Source organism: Coptis chinensis, chromosome 2 (assembly GCF_015680905.1).
Source record: "Coptis chinensis isolate HL-2020 chromosome 2, ASM1568090v1, whole genome shotgun sequence".
In the NCBI taxonomy this organism is placed as follows: domain Eukaryota; kingdom Viridiplantae; phylum Streptophyta; class Magnoliopsida; order Ranunculales; family Ranunculaceae; genus Coptis; species Coptis chinensis.
Genome location: NC_141457.1, coordinates 66,030,303 through 66,046,989, shown reverse-complemented (window position 1 = coordinate 66,046,989; position 16,687 = coordinate 66,030,303). Strand labels below are relative to the sequence as shown.

The 16,687-nt window shown below is 36.4% G+C and overlaps 1 protein-coding gene across 1 annotated transcript; it reads right to left on the bottom strand.

Annotated features, from left to right (window-relative positions):
* Window positions 1–10,384: 10,384 nt before the first annotated feature.
* LOC147517233 (ran-binding protein 1 homolog c-like) lies at window positions 10,385–11,263 on the bottom strand. Its single transcript, XM_086593527.1, is given in 5 exon segments — window positions 10,385–10,450; window positions 10,535–10,735; window positions 10,824–10,921; window positions 10,923–10,949; window positions 11,103–11,263. Coding segments are annotated over 4 exon segments (387 nt in total). The 3' UTR covers window positions 10,385–10,450; window positions 10,535–10,634.
* Between the last annotated feature and the right edge of the window lie 5,424 nt (window positions 11,264–16,687).

Below are 16,687 nucleotides of genomic sequence, written 5' to 3'. Positions count from 1 at the left end.
ATGAGTATACAAGCAGAGACAATGTTGCCCGAATTGCCATACTTGGCACCATGAGGAATGACTTCATGATGCGATATGATGGCCTTGGATCGGCTAAATATCTATGGGAAGTAGTAAAGGCGGACCTTGGGGGTACGACTACTGCACAGCTGAGGAGGCTACAAATGAGCTTTGACAAATTTATCAAGCTGCCCCATACCTATATGACACAACATTGCACGGTGATGAGGAATATGGTTGCTGACTTAGCCCAAGCAGGACAGGTCCTGTCAAATGAACAACAAATTCAAGCTGTCATTAGGTCTTTACCTAAAACTTGGGAACAATTTCGTCTTATCTTGACGCATGACGACAGTATCACAATGAAAAGCAACATTTGAGCTTGAGGAACAAAGGCTTCTCAATGAAAAGCCTGTTGTTCAAACTGAAGCAAATGTTGTCAACTCCAAAAAGAGGAAGGCTCCTTGGAACAAGAAAAGTGGAAAAGGGAAAGGCAAGGAAAAGGCCAAGCCTGACCCACAACAAAAGAAACCTAGGAAGTCGATAGATATGACTAGTGTTGAATGCTTCCGTTGTCATCAGATGGGACATTATGCTAGGGCATGTCCTTCTCCTGAGGTAAGTTTTACTTTAAGTACTGTCAATGTGATAAGAATCTTGTCATCTTCTTCTCGATTCATTCATCAATATTGGATTGTAGATTCAGCAGCGACAGACCACATAAGCCGGGATAGGTCCCTATTAGAAGATTTCCGGAAACTTCCACAAGGAACTCAGAGAGTCCACATGGGAAACCAAAGTGTAGTTGATGTTTTGGGCACAAACACTTGTAGGTTGGATTTTGTGAGTGGGAGATCCATCCTTATTGAAGAAGTACTCTTTGTACCCTCAATTAGGAGAAATCTTTTATCAGTTTTGAAATTACTTCAAGAATCCTATGTGTTTAATTTTTCCCAGAACTCACTTGAGATATCTTTGAATAATAGTTTGATAGGTCATGCTTATTTAATAGATTCTTTTATGACATTACACTTAGCACAAACTGAAGTTTTTACGTCTAAAATGGTTGGTTGCCAATTGTGGCATGCTAGACTAGGACATATTGGACACAGTAGGATAGACCGCTTAGCAAGGGGAGGGTTGTTAGGTAACTTAACCTCTGTTAAAATGGAAACTTGTGAAAGTTGTCTTGCTGGAAAGGCCACCAAGAACCCTTTTGGGAAAGCCCAAAGGGCAACTTATCCTTTACAACTTATTCACTCAGACATCTATGGACCAATGAATATAACATCAAGGCATGGGGATTTGTATTTCATTACCTTCAGATGACTATACACGCTATGGGACCGTGTACTTGATGTCTCACAAATCAGACGCCTTGGACTATTTTAAAAAGTACAAGAACCTTGTTGAGAATCAACTTGATAGGACAATAAAGGCCTTAAGAACCCGACCCAGGGCGTGAGTATCTTTCCTCGATGAGTTTAAGGAACTTTGTGAAAATAAGGGTATAGCTAGACAGCTAACTATTCCTTATACCCCCCGCCAGAGAATGGTGTCTCTCGAGAGAAGGAATAGAACCCTGCTGGACATGGTTAGGTCTATGATGGCTCAGGCTAACTTGCCCATCTCATTTTGGGGTGATGCATTGTTAACGGCTACGCACATACTTAACCTAATTCCTTTAAAATTTGTTGACAAAACACCCTATGAACTATGGACTGGTAGACAACCCGTTTTGAACTACCTTAGACCATGGGGGTGTGCAGCCTTTGTCACTTCTCAAAATCGAGAATTTGGGAAGTTGAGTGCTCCTGGAAAGAAGTGTGTCTTTATAAGATACAGTGAGACTTCTAATGGGTATGTCTTCCTAGGGGAGGATACTCAAGGGCATGTCACAGAAATAGAAGCACGTAACGTTAGATTCTTAGAGGATCAATACCCAATGAGGGGTGAGGTTGATAAGGATCTACAACTTTACGAAGTTGATAACCTTATAACTGCTGTTGAACAAGGCAAAGATGAAACTTTCATGAACCTTGATTCCAGTGACAATGGCATTGGTCAACTGATTGATCAATCCCAACCTTGCAAGAGTGTTAGAGGCTATATCCCCAAACGTCGGTTTGAGATTGAAGGGGAGATAAATATGACCAATGCACTTACAGAAATATCTGATGAACCTAAAACGTTCAAGGAGGCTATTTCTGGGTCCAATACAAGTAAGTGGATGGAAGCTATGAAGGAAGAATTGGAGTCGATGAAGAAAAACAAAGTATGGGACTTAGTAGATCTACCTCCAAACAAGAGATCTATTGGGAACAGGTGGGTTCTCAAGATCAAGAAAAATGCAGAAGGGAACATAGACAAATTCAAAGCCAGGCTTGTTGCAAAAGGTTACACCCAAAAAGAAGGAATAGACTATGAGGACACCTTCTCACTAGTAGTGAGATTTGCCTCCATACGTCTCCTCTTGTCAATGGTTGCCCACTTAGATTTAGAGCTTTACCAGATGGATGTCAAAACTGTTTTTCTCAATGGAGAATTGTAAGAGGAAATCTATATGGATCAACCCACTGGTTTTTCAATCAAGGGTCAAGAACACAAAGTGTGTAAACTGAACATATCCATATATGGTTTAAAATAGGCCTCTAGATAGTGGAATCTGAGATTCCATGAAGCTATGTTTCAAGACAAATTCGAAATGGTAAATGAGGACCATTGCGTATATGTCAAGACATCTAAAAATGGTTTTGTGATTCTATCTCTATATGTGGATGACATTTTGTTAGCAGGTAACAATAAGACATTGATAAATTTCACTAAGGAGTGGTTGTCATTAAACTTCGAAATGAAGGACATGGGTGAAGCTAGTTATGTCTTAGGAGTTAAAATAACTCGGGATCGGCCCAAACACTTGTTATCTTTGTTTCAGGAGACATATATTAAGAAGATTTTGGAAAGATTCAACATGACTTATTGCAAGCAAGTGGATCCCCCAGTAAGTCTAGGAGAGTCTTTGAGTTCTAAAATGTCTCCCAAGAATCTTATTGAAACTCAGGCTATGAAAAATGTACCATACTCAAGCGCAGTCGGAAACCTTATGTATACAATGTTGTGTACAAGGCCAGACATCTCCTATGCAGTTGAGTTAGTATCAAGGTTCCAAACAAATCCCGGGGTCGCACACTGGAAGGCTGTCAAGAAGATAATGAGGTATCTTAAAGGCACCGTGGACTACTCACTTGTCTACCAAGAGAAAGATCTTAAGCTGATTGGGTACTCCGATGACGATTGGGCTGAAGACCTTGATGAGAGGAAGTCAACTTCAGGATATACCTACATAATGAATGGAGGTGCTATATCCTGGAGCAGCAAGAAGCAAACTTCCATAGCACTTTCAACTATGGAAGCTGAGTATATTGCATGCTACTCTGCCACACAGGAGGCTGTGTGACTTAGACGATTCATCAAACACTTGTCAGTGTTCTCAAGAGCTGCTGAACCAGTTCATATCTGGACTGACAGCATGGTTGCTCTTGCATATGCTAAAGATCCAAAGTACCATGGAAGAACCAAGCATATAGAGTTAAAGTACTACTACGCATCGACAAAATGATAATCTTGAAGAAAGTGGTTCTACAACATATATCCACTGATCAGATGGTTGCGGATCCATTGACCAAACCTATTCCAAAGGAACTCTTCCTTGCACATGTAAAAATGCTTGGGTTAAAAAGGATGTGATTATGCTAAGAACACTTTGATGGTTTAATGAATAAACATGCATTCTTTCCATATCGATTGCATTCTCATTATACTGTTAATCATCTCATATGTATGTCAGTAGGGTTGACTGGTTTACTCACATGAACAGTCACTTCCATTTTAAACAGTGGGAGTTTTAGCTTGACAAGTCACTAAACCTTATAGGAAGGGTGGACCTAGTGCCGAGTCATGCCCCTTCTTATAATTGGATAAGAAGAAACATGCTTCATAGGGAAGATTCTGTCTAAACCTACAAACGGTTGTTGCCAAGTGGGAGCAAAGTATCCTTGGAATTGTCATTAGGGATGACAACACTTGCATGGTATGAGTGGACATACATATATCTATTGTTGAGTAAACAAATTAGATACTCTTTCCATGACATGTTTTCACACAACATATGTATAGTTGACCACCTAAGAGCAAGAAAATAAATATCCCTAAAAATTCTTGCTATGTGAGCTCTATTGATATGTTTTTTGTTTAAGACATATCGAATGGTACCCTCCTTGAACTTTTGACCTTGTCAAGAAAATAAGAGGACTACTCGTAACTTTGGTTTGCTCCCCACAAGCTCTTACTAAAAGGCTGACTGGATGCATACTGGGAAGTTGGTAGAACTCTGACGACAATGACTTGCGTGCAAAGGGTAAAAGAACTGAAGGTTTATCACACAATCACTGGGATTCTACCTGGCCAGGACAATTGATGATAATTGTTAATCATGTGATACATTTTTTGATTTTATGGTGTGGACTCATAGGGATGAGTGCTATTTGTCAAAGTAATGAAACAAACAGATCTTGGGGTATACACACACTCTCCAGATATTAGGTTTCCGGATTCGTCTTCTTTAAGATCACTTTCATGGTAGATCACCGTATGGTCGTGCTTTTCATTGCGACTTGCTACTTCACGAGATATCATGATATCGCGTGCTAGGGTCACACGAACCATTTGCCGTGTGAGACACACAAATGGTGAGCATTCTACTTAAATGCTTCTCTTAGAAACCTTCTTCGCCGTTGTGGGCGAGTGGGAGATGTTGGAAATAAGGTTGGATAAACGCCCACCAGGATAAGGATAAACCACCAAGATAAGGATAACCACCAGGTATTAGGATGAGTGTAGGACTATATCCTATCTGATATTAGATGAGTATAGGACTTTATCCTATCTGATATTAGATGAGTATATGACTCTATCCTATCCAATATTGAGGAGGTGGGAGAGCTCTATAAATAGACCCCCCACCCCTCACATATTGATCATCCCAAAAAAGAAAAGCTTTCTCTCCTTTAATGGTGGCCTCCAACATTTTCTAAAGAAGAAGCTAGTAATTTGTGGAGATTCCATAGGTGCTAACCTCCATTGCTAGCCATTGTCAGTTCTTGGTTCTTGGTTCTTGGTTCGTGAACAAAGGTTGCTTCCCGTTCGTGGTTGGAACTTGACTCCAGCTAAGTTGAGAAGAAAAAAATCTTGAGTGTGCCAAGAACATCATCTTCTCCTGTAGATCAAAGCTTGGAACTTCAAATTGAAAGCTGGGACGAAGATACGATTTTCTGTTTCCGCTGCGCTATTTTATGCATGTGATATAGCGTAATTATACATATCGTAGGAATCATGCATGAAATATCGGTAAAAACCCTACAATATGGTTATACAATTTCACTTTTTCTAAATGCATCTACTTCTTCGTTTCTGGTTACAAAGCTAAATTGTAATGAACTGAACATTTGAATATTGATATGTGCAAAATAATTTAATTAGTCAGACACGAATGATAGTTGTGTATGTATATTGTACCTGATCAATATTATAGAGTCTATGTATAAATTATTTGGAAAAAATGAACAAAAACAACTGAAAGTCTATTCTAAAAAATAAAATAAAATGACATAGACATTGTCCTTTACCGATGACCGCACCTTTAACACTTTTTAATGAATTTGTTCATAACTTCATATACAACCATATAGACGTTGTCTTTTACCACGCCTGCACACTTTTTAATGAATTTGTTTATAACTTCATATACAGCCATATGAAACAATGTCCAATACATCAATTGTGGAAAAATGTTAAACAATTGTCGCTTTCTCGAACGATGGACACATAAATATTGATTTTCCAAAACAATTTTCTAATCTTCAAAATAAAATTACATTGACTAGTCTGAGCACACTGTGAGCCATATTCTCAAGTAAAATGACACACTCACATAACCAAACAATATATATGAATAACCTATTTGATTAAGGCAAAACCTTAGGATTATAAAAAGAAGCTTTTTTAGTTGTTTTCAAGGCTATCCTTCAGCAAGCAAGAACTAAGAGTACTACTTTTCATGAGATAAAATATAGTAATTGTAGGCTTGTCTTCGTAGCCTGGACCTCATATTGAATTAGCCCGATTATTTTCTTTGCATGTTTTCAAATGTATTTACTCAAAGTAAAAGACTACATGCACTGAAGCTTTGACCCAAAACCCTGAAAATTTAACCCCAAAATTAATAACATTACAAAGTCATTCCACCATTATTAATGGCTTAATCCCAACTAAAACACTTTTTCTTTTAAATAAGGCATGACTAAAATATTATGTGAAGTTTGTATTTTTTCAGCACCACTGCAGATCTGGCATGATGTCCATTGGCTCACCTAGAACTAGAGCACATGTCTCGGCTGTTACACCCGCCAACTCTTTGACTAATGAAACATTTTCCACCTAAAAAAATATCAAAATTAAGCATCGATCAGTAACATATAATATGTTTAATATGTGAGAGTGAGTTGGGAACACTTTCCAACATACTTACTTTTTCATTTCTAGTCGTTAATTAGGAAGTCCAATGAGGTCCTGAAACACAAAGTCCACACAATCCTTCATAACACTCCTTGTAAGTGTCACTTGCACGTGGAGTATGGAAATATGCAAAACAACATGCAACTATATCAGAATAAAGAAAAATCAAATGAATGCATATCAACTCAACTCGATAGAAGGGGGGGGGGGGGGGAGCTGGTTCACCAATTTTTGTTGGTTTTCACTGAATCATATCATCCGGCATTGCATATACACTCAATAAGCTATCCATGTTGGTTGGAGTTACTATAAGCTCTGGTGAATTTGAAGCAGCAAAAAAACTAAACTTAGTTGTCATTTCTTTCAATATACTCACAAACCAAGTATATTTAACACCTCGGTGACCCGTGGTTTATAAAAGTAAAATGGAGCACACAAACTGCATCATCAATTCTCAATATTGTACTCACAGTCGAGAACACCACAAAAACAAAAAATCTGCTCAAATATTTGATCCCTATAATGGTCTTTACGAAATATACGTAAACAGAAAACACAAAACAATCTACATCAGATTAGTTTATTAGTTATCCAAGTTGAACGATGCAATCTAAAACCATTTCGCAACAGTTTCATTCAAACTAAAATGGCTGAATTCGAAATGAAAATGAAAACTTACCAAACGTGATTGAATTCGTTGAACTTGTTAAATTGTAGAAATCGGAAAATAGAAAACCTGCGTAGTGAATTGGAATTGTATAATTGTATCCCGTTAATAAAAAGAAAAAGAATGACCCTTACCAAACTTAATTAGAATCAAGATTCGCCCAATAAATGAACAACGACTGAAAAAAGTTCCAAGAAATTGACGAAGATAGGAAGACTTAGACAATGATATTGGAAATAATTGTAGTTTCATATGATACACCAGAAAATGCGTTTACTAACGGTTATATCCGTTAACTCTGGGGCGTCACTGTCACTTAGGCCAAATTTAATAACGGATATAACCGTCACTGATAATAATTTTAGTAACGATTTTATCCGTTACTAAAATTCTTTGTAACAGATAGCCATTAGTTGATGCCCCGATTAAATTTGTCATTTCTAACAGATATATATCCGTTAGTAATTGATGTACTATTTACTAACTATTGTTTGTAACGGAAATATCCGTTAGTAATCTATAGCCAGTAAACAAAAAAACAATACGAATTAAATTTCCTGGGTCAAATTTTTTTCCCCCTGCACATCTAGTTCTAGCACATACGATTATTCTCTTATAGAGATATCACATTCGACAAACTTGATCAACAAATGAATAACCAGAAACAAAACCACCAATCAATTAAATATCATCAATTAAGCTAGTATTATTATGAGAACATAGCCACCAATCCAAATCTCAATTTACAAATCAAACTTACAAAGAATTGAATTCACCAAGACATGTGGGCAAGACCCCCATTTTGAGACACTAGAAAGAATCCTTACTCCACTCTTTGTTGGGGATGACGTACAATTTCTAGAGAAAATGCATGTGGAATGCGTGTTTCAATTTGTTGTCGGGTTCCAAGAGTCATATCTTCATATTCGGGTTTGTTAATGCACCCTTGGCATGCACAAGGTTCAGTACAATATATTCCAGCAACAAAGCACCCACAATCACACTCACAAAAAAGAATCATTCAAAGGCATTAGGCGCCTAAATATCTGCATAAGGCACACAGCAAAGAACGTGCAATAAACTTGCACCAAAGCTTATATGAACAATGTAATGCAAATGAGAAAGAAGAAATATCATAAAACCATAACCCGATTTTATAGGTTGTAGGTCTACCCAGCCCAGTAACAGTTACCCATGAGTCTCCACAAAAAAAAAATCTGACCTCCAATAACAATTGCTACCTAAAGCGTGTAAAAGAGGTAGTAGATGCAGAAGTGCAAGGTGGAATTGTACATAGAGGATTTTAGAAGTACCTCTACACCAAGGCGACAAGCAATTGCAACTTCACTAGAAATCAGCAAGGCCACCTAACAATATAAGGAAGAAGTTCAAGCAACATTTTATAGGTTTACTACAACCACTATAAATTGTGAGGATGAACTTAGACTTATGTAGTATGAACAGAAAAAAGGCTTAGAATATACAATAATTAACATTGATTTTTTTGTTTTTTAACTCAACGGGAAGGCGAAAACTTTGCAAGGTTAAAGCCAACCACATAAGGTAAACTCATCATCCTTCCTAACTTCCAAGGTTTCCCACAGTTGTAATGCCCAAAGAACGAAAGAAGAAAAATAAGAAAAACCACTTTTCCTTGCAAGCCTTCTAACCGTCTGAGTGTTTATACATACTTTGGTTTCATCAATATGGAAGAACTACTATAAAACATACACACGAATGAACAAGTTAGCACAAATGAAGGGTGGGCATGAACTGTTTTGAACAACTAGCTATTAGGACTTTTTGGTGGTAACATATTGTCTCGACTCTCGACACTATAATTGGTAAGAACGGCGAGTCGATCTAAGATTTTTGTGACGAAAATACTTCAGCTCCACAGTAATAAGTTAGTACATAAGACTATACGAGAGTTAATGCAGTAGTACCATTACCATGAGAAGTGGGATTTACCTTTGGTATGCGTTTGGTTATTTAGAAGTGGGATTTTCATTGGTAAGTAGTAAATCGGGAATCTTGACCAAAAGCTCCAAGCACACTATATGCTACTTCCAGCAATTTTCCTGTAGAATAAAATAGTAAAACTAATTAAAATATATTATGACAGCAATAAAAGAACATTAATAAACCAAACTCTGGTTAGTTTGAGATATAAATGAATTAATTTTCTTGTAGAAGAGAATTTTAATAGTGGATTATATACTATTAAAATGTATTATTAATAAAACAAAGGATAATTGAAACTTGAAACCAGATGATATATGGACCTAGTGATATAATCACCCAAGTAAAAAAGAGCACTACCCAATCATTATCCACAAAGATAAAAAATCAGATAGCTATGAAATTGAAGAAAAGCAATCAAACTTGAGTACTTACTACTTACTAACGAATGACGACAAACCATAATTGAAACTAAGTACTATCAAACTAATGTCGGTAGTAGTAACAATAATGTATATAATATTGTTACTCCTACGCATTTGTACGTATACATGTCATTGCGTCAAAAAATCTATGTGGAGCCAAGGTACACCAAGTTTGCACCCAGAGTCACCCTCAACGAATAGTGAATACATGACACCCCATAGGACTAGGTCCTATTCATTCCTCTCATGGTGTTTGAGATAGAACTTTCCAATAGAATATAAGAAGTCTTCACAAGCACATCACGTGCAAGTTCTTCAGCCTAAACTTAAGGTTTTGATTCTTCCATTTGTAGCTAAATTTAGGAACTAAATATGGATCACTGTTGTTTTAACGCCTGCCCATACTACTCAAACATTTACAGGTCAGAAACAAGAATTTCCATTTCTCTTTGACTCTGACTAGAGTAATGCGGGTTAATCATCAACAAACTCCTAATATCTTCTTAAGATTCTATACTGTCATTCAGACTGTCTTATATACTAAACAGATAAAACACTATACATGTTAACATTTGAAAGCATTTCCAAAAACAAAAAAAATAGAAACAAACCTATGCAATCCTTCTTCAGGTGGTGCATCCAATGACGAAATCACCTGAGGCAGCTGCTCTAATACCTATATATAAACAACCTATAATCAACATAAACTATTACGATGAAAAATTCCAAAGAACACAATTTACACTAACTCATTCACCTGTGCTGTATTTCTTATAGTAGATGTTTTGGCCACGAGATTTTTCGGGAGCTTCATTAGGCAGGCCTGCAAAAAAGATATAATAACGCACGACCACATTAATAATTAAAGTTAATTATATTTGGTGTGTGGGTTTATTATAGTGTGGACCTGAGAAGGAGAGGATTGTTGCATGAGGTGTAGAAGATTAGAAGTGGATTGAACTGCATGTGATATGTGATCAGCTACCATTGCTTTTGCTGTTCCATCTTTACCATTGCTCCTTCAATTCCCCATCAGAGAAATCAGTAGCATGCCAAACACATGATTTCTCATTTCCAGCGTGCTCTTGAATTGAGGTAGATGGAATAACTGCAAATCCAAACAAAGAAAACATCAAACACTGGGCTACATATAAACAGAATAATATTGCAATCAAGTTAAATAAAAAAAATCAAACCAAACTTCTTAAACGTCTTAGATTGACGGATAACCAAACGAACTTTCCCACTTTCCTTGTGCTTAAGTAGCTTGACAGTTCCCACACCTCTTTCCTTCCTTATCGAACCGATAGAGTTTTGCTTTCCTACAAAATATCAATATGACAATCGAGCAATAAAAAGATCGCCTTTTTTATTTCCACTACAGCACAAACAATTAACAACAAGAGACATGAACAATTAACAACACGTAGAGAGAGAGAGAGAGAGAGATCTGAAGAAGTGGTAAAGTGGCTTAAAAATCTAGAAGAACGTCTTCGTGTTCTTCACCAATAGTGACAGCTACTTCTTCGAGCTTGATAATAGGAGCGATCTGTGCACCAGTGTCTTTTTCCTCATTCGTTGTTGTTGTTTCTTTCTCTTTCTCAATTACTAGATCTGTTGTTCCTAAACTTGCCATCTTTTATTATTTTGGAGACTGCTACTGTGTACCTCTATTCTTTAGAAAAACGAGCCTTTCCTCTTCTTCGAGTGATAGATTAGGATGGTAAACATGGTTCGCCTAATTAAACCTAGGTTTCAAATTCGAGATTGTGAGAAGCTTTTGGCTTGTGGCTTTTGCTTTATTTTACTTTTTTCTCGGTAAAACATATTAAAAGATGGGTCAAAAAAATAAATTGGGATATATACTAACAAAAAATTTAAAAAGTAACGGATATATCCGTAAGAAAACTAGTAACATATATATCCGTTAGAAATGAAAAAAAGGGTCTGTTAGGAATTGACCTTTATGGTGTGGGTGTTATACCTTATAGAACTTTTATGGAGTTCTGGGGAATGGTTACAACAAGTGAGTTTGAGCAAATCCAGGAACCTGATCTTGGAAGAGAGAGTGGGGAGTTGGGGTTTTATACAGGAGTTGTGGTTTTAGTGAATAATTGAATTGAATGGGAGAGGAAAATAGAGAAATGGAAGAGGGATAACGACTATACTAATGGTAGTCTTGAATAATCCAATTAATTTTCTGGTGAAGAAAAATGTTTGCTAGTCTTTCTAAAGAATTGAGTGCATGGTCCTTCTAAAGTACTCTACCATTTCAATTTTCATTATTGTAAATTTAGTGAATGCTAAATGGTTTTCATTTTTAAATTTTGGGTAACTCCTCTTCACATGATTTATTGTTTGATGTTTAAAACTAAATTTGTGTGTGTGAGTGTGTGTGTGTGTGGGGGTGTTCACCAATTTTTGTTGGTTTTCACAGAAGCATCCGACATTGCATATACAGTCAAAAAGCTATCCATGTCGGTCGGCGATAGTATAACCTCCATTGAATTTGAAGCAGCAAAAAAACACTAAACTTAGTTGTCATTTTTTCCAATATACTCCCAAACCGAGTATATTAAATGAGATGGAGCACACAAACTGCATAATCAATTCTCAATATTGTACTTACAATCGAGAACACCATGAAAACAAAAAATCTATGCAAATCTTTGATTCCTATAATGGTCTTTATGAAATGTACGTAAGCAAAAAACACAAAACAATTTGCATCAGTTGATTAGTTATCCAAGTTGAACAATGCAATTTAAAACCATTTCACAACCTGAAATAAGGCTTGCATAGTTTCATTCAAACTAAAATGGCTGAATTCGAAATGAGAAAAATGAAAATGAAAATGAAAACTTACCAAACGTGATCGAATTCATTGAACTTGTTCAATTGTCGAAATCAAAAAATAGAAAGCCTGCCAAGTGAATTGGATTTGTATAATTGTATCGTTAATAAAAAGAAAAATAATGAAAAACTCTGCAAGTACCAAATTTAATTGAATTCTGAAATTGGAATCAAGATTTGCCTAATGACTGAAAAAGGTTTCAAGAAATTGATGAAGACAGGAAGATTCAGTCAATGATATTGGAAATTGCAGTTGTGTTATACCTTATAGAACCCTTATGAAGTTCTGGGGGATGGTTAAAACTTGAGCAAATCCGAGAACCCGATCTTGGGAGAGAGAGTGGGGAGTTGGGGTTTTATACGGGAGTTATGATTTTATATGGGAGTTGTGGTTCTATTGAATAATTTAATTGAATGGGAGAGGAAAACAGAGATATGGAAGAAGGAGTAACGGCTATCCTAATGGCACAGTTTATTAGTTATCCAAGTTGAACAATGCAATTTAAAACCATTCCGCAACCTGAAATAAGGCTTGTACAGTTTCATTCAAACTAAAATGGCTGAATTCGAAATGAGAAAAATGAAAACTTACCAAACATGATAGAATTAGTTGAACTTATTCAATTGTAGAAATCAGAAAATAGAAAACCTGCCAAGTGAATTGGAATTGTATAATTGTATCGTTAATAAAAAGAAAAATAATGAAAAACTCTACAAGTACCAAATTTAATTGAATTCTGAAATTGGAATCAAGATTTGCCTAATGAATGAACAATGACTGAAAAAAGTTCCAAGAAATTGATGAAGACAGGAAGATTCAGACAATGATATTGGAAATTGCAGTTGTGTTATACCTTATAGAACCCTTGTTAAGTTCTGGGGAATGGTTACAACAAGTGAGTTTGAGCAAATCCGATAACCCGATCTTGGGAGAGAGAGTGGGGAGTTGGGGTTTTACACGGGAGTTATGATTTTATATAGGAGTTGTGGTTCTATTGAATAATTGAATTGAATGGGAGAGGAAAACAGAGAAATGGAAGAGGGAATAACGGCTATACTAATGGCAGTAGTCTTAAATAATCCAATTAATTTTCTGGCGATGAAAAATGAAAATTTGGATTTAGTAATGGGGGAGAGGAAGCCAAAGAGGGAGTAACGACTCCAACTAATTGGAGTTTTGAAAAATCAAATAATTTTTTGGGCAAAGAAAAAGGAAACTTCAATGCCTCCATTTGGAATACAAACGAAACACGTTTGCTAAGCTTTCTAAAGAATTGAGTGCATGGTCCTTCTAAAATCCTCTACCGTTTCAATTTTCATTATTGTAAATTTATTGGGCGCTAAATGGTTTTTATTTTTAAATTTTGGTAACTCCACTTCACATGATTTATTGTTTGATGATTAAATGTTGGTGTGCTATTAATTAGGAAGGTCATGGGGTTTCAAAATTAAATATATACATTTATGGCCCTACTCAAAGTTTTTCTCAATGCCTCGTCACAGATGTTCTTGAATTCACTGAATTTCGATAAATTCATGGTGCATCTTTTTTTGAAAAATATAAGTGTTATGTTATGGCAAACCCAAATCTGCACGGCTTATAAACCATAATCGAAGTGTCATGTCCAAGTTATGTATTTATTTTTAAGAATTTAAGAAAGATTTATTTCAACGATAATAGAAAGATATATAAAGAAGAAAATTCTAACACTACCCCGTTTTAATATTCGGAAAAGAGTAACAAAATGTTAATACAAATATATATGAAGGTGATTGCCTCCAAAATTCATCAATACCGTACCTACTTAAGGCACCATTAGGCCAGTACATACTACATAGCAAAGAGTCTATAAATTTGAGGGTGAACTAGTGTTACCCCCCTACTAGATGAGCCAATTAGGATTTCCCCCCACTAGATGGGAAATTAGGGTCTTCCCCCTAAATACATAAAAAAAAATTCGGTCAATCCAATTTGACTTTTTTTGTGTGTGTATTTAGGGGGGAGCCTTCCTGTAAAGTCCTAGTTATCTTCCCATAGAATCTTTTTCCCAATACTTCATACCATTTGTAATCTACCAAGACTTTATACCATCCGTCTTGATAACCATTACAATGGGAAGCACATTTAGCCATTAAAAAAAAAAAAAAAAAAACACTGAACCCTTATGCATGGGCACCACTAACCGGGTGATGATGAATCCTAGATATCGCTCCAATCCAATTCCACACCTTTATATACCTGGGTGTCATTTCGAGCTCCCGTCAGCGTTTATCGAAGCAACATTCTCTGCATAATAGGTTTTATGTTAGGTGCTTTACTGCATAGATAGGTTTTATGTTGGATAAGATATTGAAATTAGGAATTAAGGATGGCATATAAATTTGGAACATATAAAGGTTTGTTATAGTTGGCATACACACAATGGAGCTGACGCTATATAATTGTTGCAAAAAGCCATTAGTATTCATGACTTGTTTTCTCTCACATGAAAACCAATCAACTGAAAAATTAGGGAAAGAGTAGATAGTATAGTAGTAAAAACTAAAAAAATTACCAAGCCGACTACCACATATTGATATACAACAACAAAAAACTTAAAACTCAAACAAATCATTAAAACTTCGACCAAACTTAAATGTATTGTTTTCGTCTTTCTTGCCTACCAAATTCATGATATTGCATGCAATTATTGCAACCTTGACCTCCAGAGTTTCTAATCACAATGTTCATGGCAGTTATATAAACTAAACTCTTAGTATGTGTACCCAACGTTCTACTCTATACAGATTGTGCAAGGTTCCAAAGAAAAATGAGTCTAAAAGAAGCAAGCCGGAAGAAGTGTACCTTAATTTGAATTTCAGCCCAAACCAAACGATGAAGGAAATGAAGAAAATATACCTGGTTCATATAGCAGTCCTCATGACTTGATTTTTTCCCGCATCCTGGCTTGAACTACATTGCCTTCTAGTTCAATGCCCTTTCACTTTTGCAAATATATTGGTTTGTTTTTAATAGGGAACGGGAGGTAGTTACAACCTTGCAACATACCTTAGCACAATAATACCTATCAAAACCCAAAGGATAAAAGATTTGGATAGGCAGGCAACAATGAGGCGACTGACTGTGGTTCACTTTAGCAAACGACTTTAGGAATCATAGAAGGGAATGAAGTCACCCATCCTTACGATATGGATCTAATAAATAAGGAGCGGATGACTCCAATGGGTAGACTATATTTTTGAAACATTGCTTCTGTGTTAGTTGTTCATATGCACACTGAACAAAATCATATGTGGTATTGACGTATTGTAGAAAGAATCCGGAGCAAAACCATCCTTCTTTCCTTAGTTCCTTAAGTGCCCCATATTAGGATTGTCCTATCAGTCAGCGATAGCTGGCCGATAGCTCTTTCGCTGCCGATACGGTGATACCTATTAGAATAAGTGAGCATTGGGATCCATAAAAAACAATTGCTATATTATTATTTTTGCTAAAAGGTAATTGATTAACTTGAAAGAATAAAGGTTACAAGGAGAAAAAATAAGAGCATTATGACATGACTAGACTAAGAAGGATAAATCATATGTGTACCTTTCTCAATACAAAAGTTCTTAATGAGTAAATCTAAAGTACGTAGTGTTGTGGTTCTCAAGATGTCTTATGAATGGAGGACGAGTCTGCCACCATACACTTTGTCCTTTAGTTAAACCTGCTCCATGTCTGGACAACAATCTGCTCCCGAATTAGTTTCCCTCCAGATTGAGGTGATATTAATCCATGTTGCTTGCGAGTTTAGTAGCTGCCATCGTGCCCTGACTCTCCAGTGCATGTTACCTTTTTGAAAAGCTTGGACTACTGCAGAAGAGTCGGATTCCGCCCATATATGTCTCCATCCCATTTCCAAAACTTTTGTGACTCCTTCCACAATTGCATAGGTTTCAGCCATGTAGTTGGTGATTCCCCAACCACTCGCTGCTGCGCTGCCCCAAGGAAGGCCCCATTATGGTCTCTATAAACAACACCCTACCCTGAGTTACCTAGGTTACCCCTGGAGCTTCCATTCGCATTCATCTTTAAAATTCCAGGCGGGGGAAGATTCCAATAACATTCAAATATATTTGGAGATTTTCAAAGTTTGTGGTGAAGTTAGAATGCGCGGAGTATCTTCAAATCTCTCATCGAATTCTCTATGTGTCCTGAGGACTT